We start from the raw sequence: 22,417 nt of genomic DNA, 5'->3' as shown, positions 1-22,417 counted from the left end.
CTGATGACAACTAGCCTATTTTTTTAAAGACATTGTTCTTGTAATATAGCTTAAGATGGAATTCAAAGACTAACGTACCAAATACTTGGGAATATGACGACACAGAATATGAAGCTGCTTTACAGCACGCGCCAGAGTCCCCGATTGTGAAAAAATGAACACACCATTTCCTTCCTCAGAAGAACAACATCAAATACCAACTCAAAAATCAAGTATCCTAAAAGGAGACGTAAAAAAGATAAGACGAATCCTTGGATGAAAGGCCACTGGAAAAAGAAGAAAAAACTAAAATGCTTCGAAGAACAATCACACGATTCCAACGTGAAATTTCTGCGTTTCTACGACACGTAACCAAAACTTAAGAAGTTACGTTGCTGGGATTTCTGATGGGAATGCAAGAAGACGAGGCTGTTTATACTTTATCACGAGTCAGCGGCGAAAACCAAACGTGCAGTTCATTTAACAACGAACATTCTCATCTCGTTGGGGTGCTTCAGCCTGAACGGGAGATAATGATTTTTTGTTCCGGATGATTCACCCGCAGTATCCTCTGGAAATGGAAGAGGATGTAGGTGAAGGTGAAATGGGAGATACGATACTGCGTGAAGAGTTTGACAGAGCGCTGAAAGACCTGAGTTGAAACAAGGCCCCGGGAGTAGACAACATTCCATTAGAACTACTGACGGCCTTGGGAGAGCCAATCATGACAAAACTGTACCATCTGGTGAGCAAGATGTATGTAACAGGCGAAATACCCTCAGACTTCAAGAAGAATATAATAGTTCCAATCCCAAGAAAGCAGGTGTTGACAGATGTGGAAATGAGCGAGCTATCAGTTTAATAAGTCACAGCTGCAAAATACTAACGCGAGTTCTTTACAGACGAATGGAAAAACTGGAAGAAGTCGACCTCGGGGAAGATCAGTTTGGATTCCGTAGAAATGTTGGAACACTGACTTTACGCCTTATCTTAGAAGAAAGATTAAGAAAAGGCAAACCTACGTTTCTAGCATTTGTAGACTTAGAGAAAGCTTTGACAATGTTGACTGGAATACTCTCTTTCAAAATCTAAAGGTGGCAGGGGTAAAATACAAGGAGCGAAAGGCTATTTACAATTTGTACATAAACCAGATGGTAGTTATAAGAGTCGAGGGGCATAAAAGGGAAGCAGTGGTTGGAAAGGGAGTGAGACAGGGTTGTAGCCTCTCCCCAATGTTATTCAATCTGTATATTGCGCAAGCAGTAAAGGAAACAAAATAAAAATGTGGAGTAGGTATTAAAATGCATGGAGAAGAAATAAAAACTTTGAGGTTCGCCGATGACATTGTAATTCTGTCAGAGACAGCAAAAAGACTTGGATGAGCAGTTGAACGGAATGGACAGTGTCTTGAAAGGAGGATATAAGATGAACATCAACAAAAGCAAAACGAGGATAATGGAATATGGTCGAATTAAGTCGGGTGATGCTGAGGGAATTAGATTAGGAAATGAGACGATTAAAGTAGTAAAGGAGTTTTGCTATTTGGGGAGCAAAATAACTGATGATGGTCGAAGTAGAGAGGATATAAAATGTAGACTGGCAATGGCAAGGAAATCGTTTCTGAAGAAAAGAAATTTGTTAACATCGAGTATAGATTTAAGTGTCAGGAAGTCGTTTCTGAAAGTATTTGTATGGAGTGTAGCCATGTATGGAAGTGAAACATGGACGATAAATAGTTTGGACAGGAAGGGAATAGAAGCTTTCGAAATGTGGTGCTACAGAAGAATGCTGAAGATTAGATGGGTAGATCACGTAACTAATGAGGAGGTATTTAATACAATAGGGGAGAAGAGGAGTTTGTGGCACAACTTGACAAGAAGAAGGGACCGGTTGGTAGGGCATGTTCTGAGGCATCAAGGGATCACAAATTCAGAATGATGTAGGTTGCAGTAAGTACTGTGAAATGAAGAAGCTTGCACAGGGTAGAGGAGCATGGAGAGCTGCATCAAACCAGTCTCAGGACTGAAGACCATAACAAGAACAACAACAACAACAGCAACAACAACAACATCCTCTGCCGTGGCATCTTTTACAGGCTTTGTGCCAAATAATAATAAGTACGAAAAATACGGCACAAATAACTTAAGGATATATGATATTTAGCAACAATATTTTTTGTTTATGAGTATATGAACATGATGGTGATGACTAGACGTCCACATGCTGAACTTACTAAGCTACTACTCCAGACGTACTCTAATGTACAAGAGATTCTCTTGTCTTTGCCTCAGCTTCAGTGAAATGTCATAGAGGAAGAAATCCAAAAGATACGCCAATTGCAAAAAATGCGACAGTCTGACGAATACGCGTGCAATGTGCGAGCTCATGTCGTAGACTCAGGTTGTATGAAGTCATGTGACGCTTTAGTCGTATGACTTCGCTTGCAGTTTGCGCTTAGCTTGAATGGGTTGTTTCCTGAACGAATGATTTCATGACTCTCAGCGCTATGCTGCCGGGTCACGCGAGAAATATGGACAACTCGCGGGCGGCATAATAATCGTCTCCGATTTGTTTCACACCATTTTCCAACGCATTAGCAGCGGCCGTTACAAATTTACCAGTAAAAGAGAGACGAGGGAAGACGAGGAGGAGCAGGAAAAATCTAGAAGGAAGTTTCCCTTGCATAAATACAAGCGGTTTCTCAGACATGTAATTTCCTGAATGTAAATTTTCCCGGCGTATAGCATCGTTGAAAAGCTCTCGGGTTTCCAGCCAGGTGTCACAGGTAAGGCGAGGTAAGTTGCTTCTCAAACTTGATCTGCAGACAATTCCGAACTACTGCCTCATACTAATTAACATCTTTTTACAAACCCGACGGATCGTGGTGAAGAGTGACGGACAACGGCCAAGCTACAAACTACTACGGGACGGACTCCCGCAAGGACCGTTCTTATCGTCGACACTCTTTACCGTACATGTAAAAGATTTTCAGGTGCTGCCACAAATTGTGGACGACGATGCCCTAGTGACGAGCAGCCGAAGAATCACCGCTGCCACAGGGCGATTACAACGGTAACTCACTTTATTGAAAGAATGAGCAACAACCGAACCAAATTAGGCTCAACGCTGAAAAAACTAAAGCGATCATTTTCACTCGCCGACGTCCAGAGCTGTGTGACAGACTTTTTCTCCGCAACCAAGAAATCACCTGGGCCAATCAAATATCTAGATGCAACTTTGGACAGCAAATTACTTTTTAAACTTCACATCTAGTCTAAGAGGATCCTGTTATCACAACTCCTGCACCCAACGGCTGCTCAGTGTGGTGGATCACTAGCATCACAAATCTCAAGCTACTACAGGTGACGCAGAACAGGTGTTCAATATTCGTTTTGGTGTCCCTAGATGGGTCCGAATCAACGACTTACGCCAAGAACTACAGGTGGCACCTATCTAAGACCAAACCAGGATAAAACCTAAACACTTCTGGACAAGATTGACGCGCTACAGCCAAACACCAGGCACCAGGAAAACACAGGCTCAATCGCCCCAGAACAATGGTACCGGGTAAAAGTGCCTGGCGCAGTTGTGGAGGCACCCCAATAAACGTACAAACTAATCACAGAAACCAACTCTGCAATAGGGCTTACGGACCACGACCCTAAGCCCTTGCTCACGCCTAAATAAAGTCAAAATCGAATCATAAACTTCCCGCACACTAGAAGTTCAGTCTCAATAGAAGATAGTAGTTTGTATCCACCACACATTAGCCTGTTGTCAGTGTTGCCAAAGATCAAAATTACCAAAACTTTTTCGCTATATCGATGACGCAGTCGTGGTGCATACAGAGAACAGACAAGCGCTGGATGAGTTTTTCGACCATCTACACAGGGTGCGCACAACGTTACATTTACGATGAATACATTGCTTTCTTGGATATCCTGATCAGGAGAAAGGTTCGTTGTACGGTAAACCATGCAGATTATACAGTGATAATCATTAAAACTGCAGCACAACGAAGGCGGTACGTAACAAATATGAAACTGTCATGAAGTGTACTTTGTGTTTGGATATAGAAATGATTAGCGTTTCAGCGCAACCGCGCAAACTAGGAAAGCTATCAAAATGGTGTATATAAGCAAAGATTACGCAGCACGTTTCTCTGAAATCACGTTGGAATGTTGACTCGATGTTACGCCTCTTCTGAGAAAGATAAACGCCTACGAGCACGTGTAGGAATTCGACAGCGGCAGGATCGTGGCCTATCCAGACTGCGGCTTATCACTCACTGTCCGCGCTGGTGACACTATAGAATCATAGCTTCAGAGGGCCGTACTCAACGCCCTGGAAGATATCAATGTACCAGCTCATCCCGAGGAGGGAAACATGTTGTGCTGTCGGCAGTGCAGGACGCACAGCTACGTCATACAGCTTGACTCAGGAAATGGCCTTGTCTGTGGCAAGACAGGTGTCCACAAGGAGAGCGCGACGACCTGCGCAACGCCACGGGCTGCCAGTACGGCGGCGACCACTGTTGCGGCTTTCCTTCAGGACGTTCATCCTGACGACAGCGCTGGACACGAGAGCGGCACCGCGTCGCCACTTCGGACGAGTCCCAGTTCTTCGTACAGCACCACAGTAAACGTAGCACGTGTGGAGGTTTCGGAGGAAAACGAGCGGTGCCAGACTGCGTTCGTCATCGTCATATTGGCCCAGCACCTGGCGTGCACACTGAGTACACAAAAAGATCAGTCTTGGTTCGCATAGATGGCGATATCTGTTATACCCAACAACGCGAAGTTTTGTTCGTTACACATCCAGCCCAATTCATTGAATATGGAACTTCTGAAACCTGTATGAAATATAATACCTATATTGTTTAACATACCACATAAGCCACCACACCTGTAGTTGAAGGGAAAACCGATAGACGTCGAAATGAAACGTCAGAAAAGAAATAAAAATATTTCGTGACAGGGAAGAAACAAATTCCACGACTGTTACTACACGTTAGCCACGAACGGCGACAATCTCCAGCATATCTGCTTTTGGAGCAAAAGTAATTACATGTATAAGAAACTTCATTATCACAAAGTCGAGTCAACTATAGGAATGAGGGAATTGTTAGATTCCATTTTTTTTCTTTTTTCTTTACGTGTCAAGATAAGTGCCTATCACAATTAGAGACAACAATAGAAATATATGCTGTGCATGTATGAAATATATTCTTATTTCACCTCTTTATCGGCGAGGTAAGCTGCAGTATTGCACGTATTCGAAAGCATTACTTCAGGAATAAGTTGTACCTTATGCCAATGAATGGGTAAAATTCGGATGCTTTTATACTTACACTGCTGGCCATTAAAATTGGTACACCAAAAAGAAATGTAGATGATAAACGGCTATTCGTTGGACAAAAATATTACACTAGAACTGACTTGTGATAACATTTTCACGCAACTTGGGTGCATAGATCCTGAAAAATCAGTACCCAGAAAAACCACATCTGGCCGTACTAACGGCCTTGATACGCCTGGGCATTAAGTCAAACAGAGCTTGGATGGCGTCTATAGGTACAGCTGCCCATGCAGCTTCAACACGATACCACAGTTCATCAAGAGTAGTGACTGGCGTATTGTGACGAGCCAGTTGCTCGGCCACCATTTACCAGACGTTTTCAATTGGCGAGAGGTCTGGAGAATTTGCTGTCCCGGGCAGCAGTCGAACGTTTCCTGTATCCAGAAAGGCCCGTACAGGACATGCAACATGCGGTCGTGCATTATCCTGCTGATATATAGGGCTTCGCAGGGGTCGAACGAAGGGTAGAGCCACGGGTCGTAACACATCTGAAATGTAACATCCACTGTTCAAAGTGCCGTGAATGTGAACAAGAGGTGACCGAGACGTGTAATCAATGGCACGCCAGTATAACGATGACGAATACACTCTTCCAATATGCGTTCACCGCGATGTCGCCCAAACACGGATGCGACCATCATGATGCTGTAAATAGAACCTGGATTCATCCGAAAAATAACGTTCTGCCATTCGTGCACCCAGGTTCGTCGTTCAGTACACCATCGCAGGCGCTCCTGTCTGTGATGCAGCGTCAAGGGTAACCGCAGCCATGGTCTCCGAGCTGACAGTCCATGCTGCTGCAAACGTCGTCGAACTGTCCGTGCAGATGGTTTTTGTCTTCCAAACGCCCCCATCTGTTGACTCAGAGATCTAGACGTGGCTGCACGATCCGTTACAGCCATGCGGATAAAATGCCTGTCATCTCGATTGCTAGTGATACGAGGCCGTTGGGATCCAGCACGGCGTTCAGTATTACCCTTCTGATCAACACAGATTCCATATTCTGCTAACAGTCATTGGATCTCGACCAATGCGAGCAGCAATGTCGCGATACGATAAACCGCAATCGCGATAGGCTACAATCCGACCTTTATCAAAGTCGGAAACGTGATGGTACGCATTTTTCCTGCTTACACGAGGCATCACAACAACGTTTCACCAGGCAAGGCCGGCCAACTGCTGTTAGTGTATGAGGCTGGAAACCTCCCTCATGTCAGCAAGTTGTAGGTGTGGCCACCGGCGCCAACCTTGTGTGAATGCTCTGAAAAGCTAATCATTCGCATATCACAGCATCTTCTTCCTGTAGGTAAATTTCACGACTGTAGCACGTGATCGTGGTGTAGCAATTTTAATGGCCAGTAGTGTATGTGGCGATAATTCATGTCCCTTTGTAACTTAGTTATGCACTGAACGCAAAAATATAAAACTATTTCGATACTTAGGTAGAAAAATAAATAAAACTTTCATTATTCTAACGACACATGTCTTGACTGCTTTCTCACTGCTTGGAGTGGCAGAACCGCTCCAACAATCAAACAATAACAAAATGGTTGAAATGGCTCTGAGCACTATGGGACTTAACATCTGAGGTCATCAGTCCCCTAACTAACCTAAGGACATCACACACATCCATGCCCGAGGCAGGATTCGAATCTGCAACCGTAGCGGTCGCGCGGTTCCAGACTGAAACGCCTAGAACCGCTCGGCCACAAAGGCCGGCCAAACAATAACAACTTCCACACCAGAGTGTGCCGCGCCTGTTACGTTAGACTGTGATTGTAGTGTACCGTTAGATTATTCATTTTTTGGTTACGAGTTTTTTTTTGGCTGTCTGGATTTTTTTCTTTGTTTCTCTGTTGATCGTCGGTAAAGTGCGATTACGAAAACGTTATTGAAATGTGAATGATGAAACCGCACAAGCTTCGTATTATTGTGGACGAATGAAACGATAAACGCGTTTTGCCATTTACTGCAAAGTTCGTAAGTCACAGAGTGTATTGCTCCATACTCTGCAGACATTTGTTCGCCACAATCGCCCACTATCACGCACCGCGACCAATCTCCCTTACTAATTGCATGAGATCAAGGGCTACCTACGAACAGAAGGACGAGTTGGTGGCAGTGAGGTGGTCTTGGAGAAAAGTCTGCCAGTACGTACACACGCAAGCGTTTTATACATAGATATAGGTTATCAAACTCAAAGGCTGGCGAGTGATGCCGTGCCAGTCTCAGAAACCCATGACCAGGTGTTTTCAAAAGTGCGAGAGACCTGGAGAACGTGCTGTCCAGAGCAACATTCAGATACCCTCTGTACCGGAGCTGGTCAGGACAGAACGAGCAACACACAGTCTTATACAGCCACCGACTTCAACACGGCAGATATATGCCTGCTACCGATATATATAGCGCGACTCCTCATATGCCAGCGAAAAAAAAGTCTCTCACAAAATTTCGTCCGGCAGAAAAAGGATGTTAGAGAGTGGCAATCTGGCAACACTGTAATCACATGTGTGGTAACTACCACTCTTAGCACGCAGTAGTTGCGCTGTACAGTTGGTGCAACGGTTACAGTTTTGGGTTAGCATGCAGGAAGTCAACGGTTCAATCCTGGGAGCTGACGCATTTTTTATTTGTTAATTTCATTCTGACATTTCATTTCATATTGTAAGACACACCGTTTCCTATGTCACATGTATCCTATATTTACAACATTTTGTAACGGTGAATACAACAAACAGGTGGTTAGACAAATAAGAAATAGTTTAAACAAATGACCTGTCATAGGACAAAAAATGGCTCTGAGCACTACGGGACTCAACATCTGAGGTCATCAGTCCCCTAGACTTAGAACTACTTAAATCTAACTAACCAAAGGACATCACACACAGCCATGCTCGAGGCAGGATTCGAACCTGCGACCGTAGCGGTCTCGCGGTTCCAGACTGTAGCGCTTACAACCGCTCGGCCACTCCGGCCGGCTGTCATCGGACAGAATAACTATAAAAACAGTATCAATTTCGAGATGCTAAAGATGATAAAGTACAATAACACAATATCTACTTGTCATTTGTACCACATGTAATATGAGCGTTCAGATGCCGCACATTAGCATCCAGTGACGATAATAATGTTCATATTAATGTCCGCATGACCCCCACAACAGTATACGTTGTCCTTAGAAAAACAGATTCTCAAAGCGACTTCCCTGCGTGTCCGCTCTGGACCCTTCGCAGGAAAGCTGCGTCCACAGAAACAAGAGCAACATGAACATACACTACCAATTCTTCCACATTCGTCGGCAGAGTAGAGAGTACACTAGCTCCTTCAGGTGTCCCCACAGGAAGAAATCCAGGAACTTAGGTCAAGTGAAGCGGTGGCCATACAACTGGACCTTCACCTCGGAGCCATTTCCCTGGAAATGTTCTGTCCAAATACTGTCGCACATTATTTCCAGAATATGGACGTGCACCAAGATGTAGGAACCATGTCCTCTGCCGAACATGTACTGGAACATCTTCCCCCGCATCAGGCAGGTAGTTTGAGAGGAACGCATGATACCTTCGTGCAGTCAACCGGTCAGGCAACATGTAGGGGCCCAATTTTGCGGCCAGACGTTGATAACAAAGCGAACTTGACATCCACGGTCGCGGTAACGTGCGGGTCAACCTCACACCAATGGTGAGCATTGTGTCTATTGAAGACTCCCACACGACTATATTACGGTGTTTACGAAGCCGTCGTTGGCTTTCTGTCGTTGTTGTAAGCATTCACAGAATTGATCCACTGATGACGATCAGCAGGATGCAGGTGTTGCGTGAAAGCATAATGATAGGGGCGCAGCCCATGCTCGTGAAGCAGTTTAACAACCGTGCGTTGCGAGACACGAAGCTGCCCTGCTACGCTGCATGTACTTCGCTGATGTTCTTGGTGTATGGCCTCCAGAATAGCTTCCTCAATACCTGGAGTACGGCGAGTCCGTGGACGACCTCTCTCACATGATGGTGGAAGGAGAGAACCTGACTCTAGATGGCACAGCTCCAAGTTACGAAACATTTTTATCTAGATGGCGTTGACCATGACGTCTATCACCAAATTCAAGAGCGGCGACACCAGTCCGCCGGCCACGGCGGCCGAGCGGTTCTAGGCGTGCAGTCCGGAGCCGTGCGACTGCTACTGTCGCAGGTTCGAATCCCGCCTCGGGCATGGATGTGTGTGATGTCCTTAGGTTAGTTAGGTTTAAGTAGTTCTAAGTTCTAGGGGACTAATGACCTCAGCACTTGAGTCCCACAGTGCTCAGAGCCATTTGAACCATTTGACACCAGTCCGGTTATAAGATGTACCAAGGACCAGAAAAATACACACACGTTCATCGTTTGTGTGTGACATACGTCTGCAGCACTGGTATAGAGGTTTACAATGAGAAAATTCGAATGAGTACGCATGTACATTGGAGTCTGTCACGGGCGCGTTACTCTGCTTGCAACTAGTCACCGTCTGGTGGAGAGCGCATACAGTATAAACATGCCGTCAGTCCTGCGCGCTGTTCCACTTAAGGTGCATTACCCCTCTGACAGATATTGTTCTGCATGATTCATCCCGTCACCGCTAATTCTGAAATGTTCGGTTTCGAATTACACTGTTTCACTAACAGTAATAGACGTGATGTTTCCACAATCCCATCGATAGAATAATAATAATAATAACGTAAAACAGCACGCTGTCACCAGACTCAATGTTGAAAGGCATGATTAGTAGGACCATTGTGGTAACACATACAACGCAAAGCATTATTCGCAAAGCACGTTGTTAGTCCTAGTGGTAACGTAAGGCCCTAATGAAATGTAATGGACCTGGATGAGGCAAGAATAAGAGTTGGTACTAATCTATGGGACCTCTGGAGGAGGGTACAAAGAAAGCAGGTTTCGCATCTAGTAGACGAAGTGGTGCGAACAAAGTCACGTCCGCGACGTGGAAACGGCGTCTTTCAAACTGACCAATCTTCCATTTCTACGATTGTAATATGTAAGCGCAAATGTTTTATAGAGGACCCACTGCAATCGCTGTTGACGATTAAGAGGCCAGATACTGTACCATCTGGACTATATTTGCCAAATAAAAAAACAGTGCCTAAACCCAGGATCGAACCATCGTTCTCCTGCATGCTAACCCAAAACTATATCACTTGCACCAACTCTACAGAACAATTGATGTGTGCTGACAGAGGTAGTTAACTTACATGTGGTTACAGTGTTGCCAGATTGCCACTCTTTAACGTCCTTTTTCTGCCGGATGTAGTCGCCGGACGAAATTCTGTGAAAGACATTTTTTTATCATTGGCATATGAGGAGTCGCGCTGTAAAGCCTGAGTGCGCGAAATTAACTTTACCCTCTTCTGGACTTTATGGCAATTTTTTGTTATTAAATGAAAATGGCGTGCTGCAGTAAGCATTCATATGTTACAAGGAAATGATAAATAAACTGTCCTGTAATCTACCGTTTAATGCAATGCCATTTTTCACCGCTTCATGCAATGTAATTTTTCAGTTATCGTCCATTTTTATGGCAGTACACACGGATAGTATTCGCATACATCCGATAACGTAGCCAGAAGTGTCACTTGCTGGCCGCCTGGTGCGCCGCTGTTCCTGTGTGTAACAAAAAACCAGACGGAGTGTTCCGACTGTTATGTTACACTGTGCTACAGTGATTTCGGATAACATTTCGCTTATTCTTCGCGAATATAATTCTCTTCAGAATTTAGCACACATTCGTCAATCACTTAGCTCATTCTTCTTTTGCATTATTACTCGTGAGTAGAATCCGTATCGTACTTCTATTAGCTACTGTGGAAGATTTGATATTACTCTTTACGTAATTTCGTTTCTAGGCAAAATGTCAAAGCATAAAACTGTGTTCACACACTCTTATGTGAATTCGCAAGGAAGAAAACTAGCTCGAACGAATGAAACACAAGAAGAAAGAGGAATCAGACCATATATTCTGATCCGAGCAATGTCTGGTTTCTCGGCTAGAGTGTAGTATAAAGTTGTAATGACAACAGCTCACTTCGAGTCTATGCCCAGCCGTGCTAGAGCTACCATTGTCACCAGAGGTAACACCTCTGTATACTAAATTTCGCACAGTGTATGCCCTCAGATCACCTTCATATTTACATCTACATTTATACTCCGCTAGCACCCAACGGTGTTGTGGCGGAGGGCACTTTACTTGCCACTGTCATTACATCCCCTTCCTGTTCCAGTCGCGTATGGTTCGCGGTTAGAACGACTGCCGGAAAGCCTCCTTGCGCGCTCGAATCTCTCTAATTTTACATTCGTGATCTCCTCGGGAGGTATAAGTAGGGGAAGCAATATGTTCGATAACTCATCCAGAAACGCACCCTCTCGAAACCTGGCAAGCAAGCTATACCGCGATGCAGAGCGCCTCTCTTGCAGAGTCTGCCACTTGAGCTTTCTAAACATCCCCGTAACGCTATCACGGTTACCAATTAACCCTGTGACGAAACGCGCCGCTCTTCTTTGGATCTTCTCTATCTCCTCTGTCAACCCGACCTGGCACTGATCCCACACTAATGAGCAACACTCAAGTATAGGTCGAATGAGTGTTTTGTAACCCATCTCCTTTGTTGATGGACTACATTTTCTAAGGACTCTCCCAATGAATCTCAACCTGGCACTCGCATTGCCAACAATTAATTTCATATGATCATTCCACTTCAAATAGTTCCGTACGCATGCTCCCAGATATTTTACAGAGGTAACTGCTACCAGCGTTTGTTCCGCTATCATATAATCATACAATAAAGGATTCTTTTTTCTATGTATTCGCAATACACTACATTTGCCTATGTTAAGGGTCAGTTGCCACTCTCTGCAATAAGAGCCTTTCCGCTGCAATTTTCTAATGCTGCAGCTTATCTGTATACTACAGCATCGTCCGCGAAAAGCCGCATGGAACTTCCGACACTGTCTACTAGGTCATTTACATGTATTGTGAAAAGTAATGGTCCTATAACACACCCCTGTGGCACGCCAGAGGTTACTTTGACGTCTGTAGACGTCTCTCCAAGGAGAACAACATGCTGTGTTCTGTTTGCTAAAAATTCTTCAATCCAGCCACAAAGCTGGCTGATATTCCGTAGGCTCTTGCTTTGTTTATCAGGCGACAGTGCGGAACTGTATCGAACGCCTTCCGGAAGTCAAGGAAAATGTCATCTATCTGGGAGCCTGTATCTAATATTTTCTGGTCTCATGAACAAATAAAGCGAATTGGGTCTCTCACGATCGCTTTTACCGGAATCCATGTTGATTCTAACAGAGTAGATTCTGGGTTTCCAGAAATGATACGCGAGCAAAAAACATGTTCTAAAATTCTACAACAGATCTATGTCAGAGATATAGGCCTATAGTTTTGGGCATCTGCTCGACGACCCTTCTTGAAAACTGGAACTCCCTGTGCTCTTTTCCAATCACTAGGAACCTTCCGTTCCCCTAGAGACTTGCAGTACACGGCTGTTAGAAGGGGGGCAAGTTCTTTCGCGTACTCTGTGTAGAATCGAATTGGTATCCCGTCAGGTCCAGTGAACTTTCCTCTGTTGAGTGATTTCAGTTGCTTTTATGTTCCTTGGACACTTATTTCGATGTCAGCCATTTTTTCGTTCGTGCGAAGATTTAGAGAAAGATCTGCAGTGCGGTCTTCCTCTGTGAAACAGCTTTGGAAAAAGGTGTTTAGTATTTCAGCTTTACGCGTGTGATCCTCTATTTCAATGCCATTATCATCACAGAGTGTCTGGATATGCTGTTTCAATCCACTTACTGATTTAACGTAAGACCAGAACTTCCTAGGATTTTCTCTCAAGTCTGTACATAGAATTTTACTTTCGAATTCAGTGCCTCCTTACGCTAACTTTGACATCGTATAGCTTCTGATTGCCTGAAAGGTTTTGGCTGCGCTTAAATTTGCAGCGAAGCTCTCTTTACTTTCGCAGTAGTTTCCTAACTTTGTTGTTGAACCACGGTGGGTTTTTCCTGTCCCTCACAGTTATAGTCGCCACGTACCTGTCTAAAACGCATTTTACTATTGCCTTGAGCTTTTTCCATAACCACTCAACATTGTCAGAGTCGGAACAGAAATTTAATAATGTATTCTTTCCACTATACTCTAAATGCGCTGTAGATATAATACCGTTACTTGTTATCCTCCCTGGGTCGCAGTTTTAATGGCTGACAGTTCAGGAAGAAGACCTGCACTGACCCGTATCTGTAAAGGACGAGTTGCCACCATCCGCCACAGGGCCTTACTGTGCTAACCACCCTATCGATAAGGCGAGCGGCGCGCGCCGCTTGCGACGAGGAAAGCCCCCCAGCTGACGCACACCACGTGCACAAAGGTGTCGTTCAAATCTAGTGCAGTGAATTTCAGCTTAAGAGTGCGATGACAAAAAAAAAAGTGCTGCGCACCAGTACGAATAAGAAGGAGACAAAAGATACGCTATTTTTCCTACAGGGGACAATTCTCACAAGGGCACCTCACCTACTGCTCCTCTCCAATTTGCTTCATACTCATAGGGTTTGAAGCACACTGTCCAGATGCTGACATCATAAAGCAGTACGACGCAATTCTCAGAGAAACTCAAATAAATCCTCTTTTAACATTATAGTATTTCCGATCTCTGTTTCTCATTTCTAACATGTTGAGTGATGCGTAGTCTCTAGGATTTAGATTTAGCACCTATTATTTCTTAAATGAATAATTCGAAGATAAGTCTAGGTATAGAGCTCAGTCGGAAAATGAAAGTACATTCCACACGGTTTGATAAAAGAAGATGCATCTTATTTTTCACTGTGAGTCAGCGTTCGCGAGAAATCGCAGCTATGTTGTGTCTGCCCACCACCCTCCAAGCCTATCGACCTTTTCCTACATACCAAACGTTAGTTGCGTGAAGGGGATCGTGACCCGCAGTTCACACTGGTTTAAGATCCAATTATCGATATGTCTTCCAGTGAAGGCGGCGTTGCTGACAAGACCACAGTTCACAGAGCAATGTTGATCAGTTTGCTATTTGAACACACGATTATGTTACAAAAATCTAGAATACCAAAGGTAGTATCAGAAAAGAAGAACGAATTAAATACTATTGCGCAGGTACTACAACAGAACTGGAAAATAGTATAGTGTTGCACAGCTTAATAAACTGTTCACTAATATGAAGAGTCAAATAAAACAGAAAATCGACCTGACGGAAACAGGAAATAACCCAATTAAAGTTTTGAACTCTTCCCAGAAAGACAATACTGTTTTTAGAAAGATTCCAGGAGCTATTACGGTTGGTGTCAAGCACGTAGTAAATAATGCTAAAGACTGCGATAGAAATGAAGATCAGAGGGAATCATCAATTGGTAGGTACGTGCCCAGTTGTTGCTCCTGCGACAACAGCGCTCGCAACCTCAAGACATATTCTAAAAAAAAAAAAGTGTTCAAATGTGTGTGAAATCTTATGGGACTTAACTGCTAAGGTCATCAGTCCCTAAGCTTACACACTACTTAGCCTAAATTATCCTAAGGACAAACACACACACCCATGCCCGAGGGAGGACTCGAACCTCCGCCGGAACCAGCCACACAGTGCATGAGCGCAGCGCGTTTTTAGACCGGTCGGCTAATCCCTCGCGGCAAGATATATTCTGTCTGGAGTGAAAGCCCTTGCTGCACATGCAACTGGAGAAACAGGTAATTTGTCTTTACTCCAACTTCAGATATTTATATTGTTGAAATAATTGGGTAACAAAACATTCACCCAGAGAGCGGAAAGAAAAAGCTAGAAAAAATTGCGCAGGACAAATGTTCTCAAACTAATTATTAGCGTGATACGTAAACATTGTGTTGTTACTTTCGTATTATCATATCATTTCCATTTCCTTCTTTGGTGTCCAAAGTAAGTAACTAAACATACAATTTGTACAGTTCTCTTATATTTTTTGGTAATTAGGAGACTCATTTGTAACTACATTGCTTACAAGTTGCTTATATGGCACACAGTTACCCCAATAAAAAAATACCTAAATAAATCCGAGCATTTGCTGCCGCTTCTGTTCACCACGAACCTTGCTTCCATTGCTTTTCAGCTGTCTGTCGGTAGCCTTCTCTTCGTCAGAATTTTCACTTTCCTTTCCTCCAAATGACAGTGAAACTGACCATTCAGGTGCTTTGACATGTTGTGCAGTACACCACACGTTACTGTTAGTTTGTGGACTCTCTGTAAAGAAAGTATTACTCAGTCGCCGATGATTGAAAATCGTTGCTTCAATTGACCAAAGTCTCTCTCCACTATTGCTCTCTCTCTGTCATCACGAAATTCAATCGACGCTGATGAGCATTTCGCGTTGGTTTAATTTCTTGCTTGCTTAAACTGAGAGACTAACCACGGAAATATTCCATACCCTAAATCACCAAGAGTGCAAGCATCCCAGCTGTATCCTAATTAGGCTGTTGTTGTTGTGCTCTTCAGCCCTGAGACTGGTTTGATGCAGCTCTCCATGCTATTCTATCCTGCGCAAGCTTCTTCATCTCCCAGTACCTACTGCAGCCTACATCCTTCTGAATCTGCTTAGTATAATCATCTCTTGGTCTCCCTCTACGATTTTTACCCTCCACGATGCTCTCCAATACTAAATTGGTGATCCCTCGATGTCGCAGAACATGTCCTACCAACCGATCCCTTCTTCTATTCAAGTTGTGCCACAAACTCCTCTTCTCCCCAATTCAATTCAATACTTCCTCATTAGTTATGTGATCTACCCATCTAATCTTCAGTATTCTTCTGTAGCACCACATTTCGAAACCTTCTATTCTCTTCTTGTCCAAACTATTTATCGTCCATGTTTCACTTCCATACATGGCTACACTCCATACAAATACTTTCAGAAACAACTTCCTGACATTTAATTCTATACTCGAGATAAACAAATTTTTCTTCTTTAGAAACGCTTTCCTTGACATTTTATATCCTCTCTACTTCGACCATCATCAGTTATTTTGCTCCCCAAATAGCAAAACTCCTTTACTACTTTAAGCGTCTCATTTCCTAATCTAATTCCCTCAGCATCACCCGATTTAATTTGACTACATTCCATTATCCTCGTTTTGCTTTTTTGATGTTCATCTTATGCCCTCCTTTCAAGACACTGTCCATTCCGTTCAAGTGCTCTTCCAAGTTCCTTTGCTGTCTCTGACAGACTTACAATGTCATCGGCGAACCTCAAAGTTTTTATTTCTTCTCCATAGATTTTAATACGTACTCTGAACTTTTCTTTTGTTTCCTTTATTGCTTGCTCAATATACAGATTGAATAACATCGGGGAGAGGCTGCAACCCTGTCTCACTCCCTTCTCAACCACTGCTTCCCTTTCATGCCCCTCGACTCTAATAACTGCCATCTGGTTTCTGTACAAATTGTAAATAGCCTTTCGCTCCCTGTAGTTTACTCCTGCCACCTTCAGAATTTGAAAGAGAGTATTCCAGTCAACATTGTCAAAACCTTCCTCCAAGTCTACACATGCTAGAAACGTAGGTTTGCCTTTCCTTAATCTTTCTTCTAAGGTAAGTCGTAGGGTCAGTATTGTCTCACGTGTTCCAACATTTCTACGGAATCCAAACTGATCTTCCCCGAGGTCGGCTACTATCAGTTTTTCCATTCGTTTATAAAGAATTCGCGTTAGTATTTTGCAGCTGTGTGTAATTTTCACATCTGTGTACACCTGCTTTCATTGGAATTTGACTTATTATATTCTTCTTGAAGTCTGAGGGTATTTCGCCTGTCTCATACATCTTGCTCACCAGATGGTAGAGTTTTGTCAAGACTGGCTCTCCCAAGGCCGTCAGTAGTTCTAATGGAATGTTGTCTACTCTGGGGGCCTTGTTTCGGCTCAGGTCTTTCAGTGCTCTGTCAAACTCTTCACGCAGTATCATATCTCCCATTTCATCTTCATCCTCTTCCATTTCGCCCTTGTATAGACCCTCTATATACTCCTTCCATCTTTCTGCTTTCCCTTCTTAGCTTAGAACTGGCTTTACATCTGAGCTCTTGATATTCATGCAATTGGTTCTCTTTTCTCCAAAGATCTCTAATTTTCCTGTAGGCAGTATCTATCCTAGCCCTAGTGAGATAAGCCTCTACATCCTTACATTTGTCCTCTAGCCATCCCTGCTTAGCCATTTTGCATTTCCTGCCGATCTCATTTTTGGGCCGTTTGTATTCCCTTTTGCCTGCTTCATTTACTGCATTCTTATATTTTCTCCTTTCATCAATTAAATTCAATATTTCTTCTGTTACCCAAGGGTTTCTACTAGCCCTCGTCTTTTTACCTATTTGATCCTCTGCTGCCTTCACTATTTCATCCATCAAAGCTACCCATTCTTCTTCTACTTTACTTCTTTCCCCCATTCCTGTCAATTCTTCCCTTATCCTCTCCCTGAAACTCTGTACAACCTCTGGTTCTTTCAGTTTATCCAGGTCCCATCTCTTTAGATTCCCACCTTTTTGCAGTTTCTTCAGTTTTAATCTGCAGTTCATAACCAATAGATTATGGTCAGAGTCCACACCTGCTCCTGGAAATGTCTTACAATTTAAAATCTGGTTCCTAAATCTCTGTCTTAACATTATATAATCTATCTGATACCTTTTAGTATCTCCAGGGTTCTTCCATGTATACAACCTTCTTTCACGATTCTTGAACCAAGTATTAGCTATGATTAAGTTATGCTCTGTGCAAAATTCTACCAGGCGGCTTCCTCTTTCATTTCTTAGCCCCAATCCATATGCACCTACTACGTTTCCTTCTCTCCCTTTTCCTACTCTCGAATTCCAGTCACTATAAAATTATTGTCTCCCTTCACTACCTGAATAATTTCTTTTATCTCATCATACATTTCATCAATTTCTTCGTTATCTGCAGATCTAGTTGGCTGAACACCGAGAGGGCGCCCAGCAGGGGACAGTAGGCGGGGCCGGTGAAGAATGCCAACTCGGAAATTCGGAAGCAGCTGCCGGTCGAACCACATTGCCGGTTGAACCACATGAAGTCCATCCGCCCTCCTACTCACTGCATCCGCTGACATCAGACGACCACGTCGCCTACACTTGTGTGCAGGGAGGCGCCGCCCCCCCCCCCCCCCCCTACAAGCGTTTAAATACAGTCATATCAGCAATATTTCTACATATCTTCAGAAGGTGTTGACTATGACACTCGTCGAACCGTCGCGGTGTCTCAGCGTTGTAATACTGGAAACCTAAGACATTTTCATCATTTAGTTCCCTGTCAGTGTATCAGACTGGAATTTACTCGAACGAACTTAGGCCAGTACAGGGAAAGTGTACGTGTACTGGCAGACAAACTAGGAAAAATGTCTACGGGAAATCATGTCCTTCCGACTTCTAGCTGTGCTACAGATGATGTGAAAAATGAGATGACATGAACTGTGTATTGCATTACTGTTGGAGTAGTACGTAAATCTCATCGTATTCCTAAAGTGTTGTGAGGGCCACTTGTAAATGTTGATGAGCGAATTTGGTGGTTCTTGGCCTTATGTACTTACGGGGTTGAGTAATTAAGTAATAGTTCACGTACAAGAAGTTTGACTGGTTTGATAGGTTGTCCAAAGTGTTACCTGATGCGTGTGTTGAGAGTGTATTTTGGAGTGCCAGTTGTAACTCGTAATACTTCGTTGCAAACAGTCTGCAGTCCTTTCACGTGCGTGTTGGCGTCCATTGACCACGCTTCCGAACCATACGTGATGGCCAGAAGTACGCCTTCACCTCAAGATAGTAAAAAAAATCGTTGAAATGGCTCTGAGCACTATGGGACTTAACATCTATGGTCATCAGTCCCCTAGAACTTAGAACTACTTAAACCTAACTAACCTAAGGACATCACAAACACCCAGCCATCACGAGGCAGAGAAAATCCCTGACCCCGCCGGGAATCGAACCCGGGAACCCGGGCGTGGGAAGCGTGAACGCTACCCCACGACTACGAGATGCGGGCAAGATAGTCAATTCTGCGATGCTGATAAAGCATTACTGCAGGAAGATCGGGTACAGCTGGTAAAATAATTGTAGGTCCCAAACCTTATTGGCCACCTCCAATTCGATCTCTTGGGTAAGGTAAGACCAAGGTAACTATTTGAGTCACACTATGTGAAGTCTGTGCCATCAACGGTGAGTTGGTAGTTTGAGATTGGTGGTGAATGTAATTGTTTGGGTCTTCTTAGGATTGATTTTCACTTTCCAGACAGTGTACCACTGCCTGATTTTGTCCATATGTTTCTGTAGATACCTAACAATGAAGTTTATGAGGTGGTCAGTCCTTGAGTAGCGCAGTGTCATCAGTACTCAGAGTGATTTCCCTTCCCACATGCTTGGGAATGTCACTGAACATTGCACAGGGCCCAGAACCGAGCCCTGCAGGACTCCAGGCAACACTGGCTGTAAACTGTTGCAGTGATTGCCGTTTCTGACGAAAAAGTTTCTGCCCACCTACCCCCGCCCGCAGAACGAACGAACCATTCTGAGCATAGTTGATGCGAAACATTTTTTTTCTATTCTCCGTTTCTAGGAGTTGAGTAGGCTGTTAGAGATCCAGCCCATTGGAGAGTCGTGGTTCTATTTACCCGAGCTGATAACAGGGGAAGATGGGGGATCGCAACTGGGAATAAGTGAGAGGGCTTACGTCCTGCAACCAAGGGAAACCTCCCAAAAACCTTGCTCGAGGCTGGGGGATAGGAACCACATTAATTTATTTCTGGGACAACATCTTTTGATGAGAACATTGTCCCATCCTAAAGTTGATATATTGTGTATGTGTGGAGAATGTATATGTTGAATAAGTGCGTATGTGTTGCTGGAGGAAGTGAAGCGTTGAACAGATGAAACATGCACTATAAACAGTTCTAAATATTCATGGTGCTGTCTGTTTGTTCTATATCGTGTCTCCCTACCACATTCGCGCAACGACGCTCTGAGCATGTTGTTCAGGGAATTGACTAGTTTGAACCTGGGACCTGTTGCTGGTAAGGAGACGCCAGACCACACATGACATGTAGAATTCAGAAGAGTTCAGTGAGACTAGCGATGATATAACCAAATACTTAATGGTTTCAGCGTCAGCTTCACTGCACTCCCTGTAAAAGAATCTTAATACTAACTAAATGTAGTGTAAGGGGTTCAAGGCTTTCCTATTTTTAGTTAGCTGGTAAAATAACGTCGAAAAAGCAGTTAAGTTTACCATTGGAAATTTTATTCTACTCACAAAACATCGTTTATAAATTGCACTATTGATAAAAGGAAATGTTTTAATACAGGATGGTAAAAACCAACTGTGTTCAACAAAAATGTGAACGAATATTCCCTGAATGGGTTTCCAAGTTCTACAATGGATCGATGGATGCCATATCACATCTATAATCTAGGTTTAAATTAAGTTTCACAAAAGAGAAAACTATCAAAGTGGTCTACAGTGACCCTCAATTATCTTTAATTGCTTATTTAACTTGTCGTAAATTACAGTGGCTGATTGTGGCTTCTCAATAACTACATAACAGAAAAAACATCGCGTTTCAGATTTTTACTTCAAGTGGCAAATGTGAACACCATGAGCTTTAATTGACGATCGACACTAGTAATACGCAAAAAGGGAGTGTAACAGATGAGACTTCTGCAGTTCTGAGTGAAGCCTTATGCGCTCAAAAATGCGGCATCGCGTGCGTTCATTACCTTGTCGGTGTTTAGGCAGCGTCAGGGCAGCGGCGGGCAGCACAGCTCCGCTCACCTTGCCATCTCGGAAGCAACTCTTTCCTAACTTCTCCTTACTACAATTTACCGAAGTTGGTTTAAAAGAAAAACTATCTGGATGTGTTTTCATCTGACCAATCGGGGTCTCAATGCTAACCTTAAGCTCCGCCTACAAAAATTCTATCCAATGAGAAACGTTATACTTTTCGTGGTGGGGCAATGTTTTTTAAGTTTGCAGCGTAAGAGAGACGCGAAAAAGTCTCACGCTAAAACCTGCAGGTGGTGTGGTCTTTTTAGCGTTATCGTAAGATCTATACTGTTCTTCTGGAGGACTGTAGCTTTTAACATGGGCTTGGGGGGGGGGGGGGGGGTCCTTGACGTAACAGAGACGCGGAAAGGTCTCACGCTAAAACGTGCGGGTGGTGTGCTCTAGTGGTTAGCTGGCGACGTGGGTGTCTAGTCCGTCCCTTATCGTAGGGCCTTCTAGCTTAACACGGTTCTGCTCTCGGCTTCTGTTCTCGTTTCTCCCCTCGGAACTGCGTCGGTCTCGCGGTGGGAAGGTACGACATGCATTTAGGCATTCTTGTGTTAGTCTGTGGTATTCCATTTGCTCACTCGTTACTCGTCTTATTTTGGTTAATTTAATGTCACGATTTATTCGGAGCTATGTGACATAGTACTGGATTTGCTTATCACGTCAGGGTTTTCATGGAAGGTGTTGGATTTGCCTGACACCTTACACAGTATATCACCAGTATGCGCCTGAGAGCATTGGGAACTGGCGAGGTTAGGTGCCGTGCCGTGCAATGCGGTACCTGCTGTCGCGGGATGGGATGCCAGCGGCCGAAGACGCGCACGCGCGCCAGGTCTCCTGTGAAGTAGGTGAGTCCCGCCTCCAGCTCGTGCAGCACGGCATCAGCCAGCGCAGGTGTCAGCAGCCGCGTGTAGTCCACATCCAGGCCCTCCGCAGTCACCTTGCGCCACGACGGCCGCGCACCGGCCAGCTGCTCCAACTCCCTGCCGACAACATCAACAGGCAGTAAGGCGTCAGCGCTCACTCGCTTGACACAGCTCTACATCTACGTAAATACTCTGCGTAAGGTGAGTGGCGGAGGGTACCCTGTACCACAATTTTTCATTTCCTCTCCTGCTCCACTCGAGAGGGAAAAACGACTGTATGCCTCCGTATGAGCCCTGATTTCTCGTATACTCGTTCGGTACTCAGCTTCAAATGCCCGTTCTTTAAATTTTCGCAATAATGTTTCCCGAAAG

General features: G+C 44.0%; 1 protein-coding gene across 3 annotated transcripts in view; it reads right to left on the bottom strand.

Annotated features, from left to right (window-relative positions):
* The window catches only part of LOC126347709 (DNA oxidative demethylase ALKBH2-like), a 182,178-nt gene that overhangs the window by 40,307 nt on the left and 119,454 nt on the right, over positions 1 to 22,417 (bottom strand). For all 3 annotated transcript variants that reach the window (XM_050002299.1, XM_050002315.1, XM_050002307.1), the window contains exon 2: positions 21,961 to 22,162. In XM_050002299.1, coding sequence (XP_049858256.1) covers positions 21,961 to 22,162 — 202 coding nt within the window. The remainder of the gene's footprint in view (positions 1 to 21,960; positions 22,163 to 22,417) is intronic.

Source organism: Schistocerca gregaria, chromosome 1, assembly GCF_023897955.1.
Source record: "Schistocerca gregaria isolate iqSchGreg1 chromosome 1, iqSchGreg1.2, whole genome shotgun sequence".
NCBI classification, from domain to species: domain Eukaryota; kingdom Metazoa; phylum Arthropoda; class Insecta; order Orthoptera; family Acrididae; genus Schistocerca; species Schistocerca gregaria.
The sequence above is the reverse complement of the archived record's forward strand: the minus strand, read 5'-3'. Positions and strand labels throughout refer to the sequence as shown.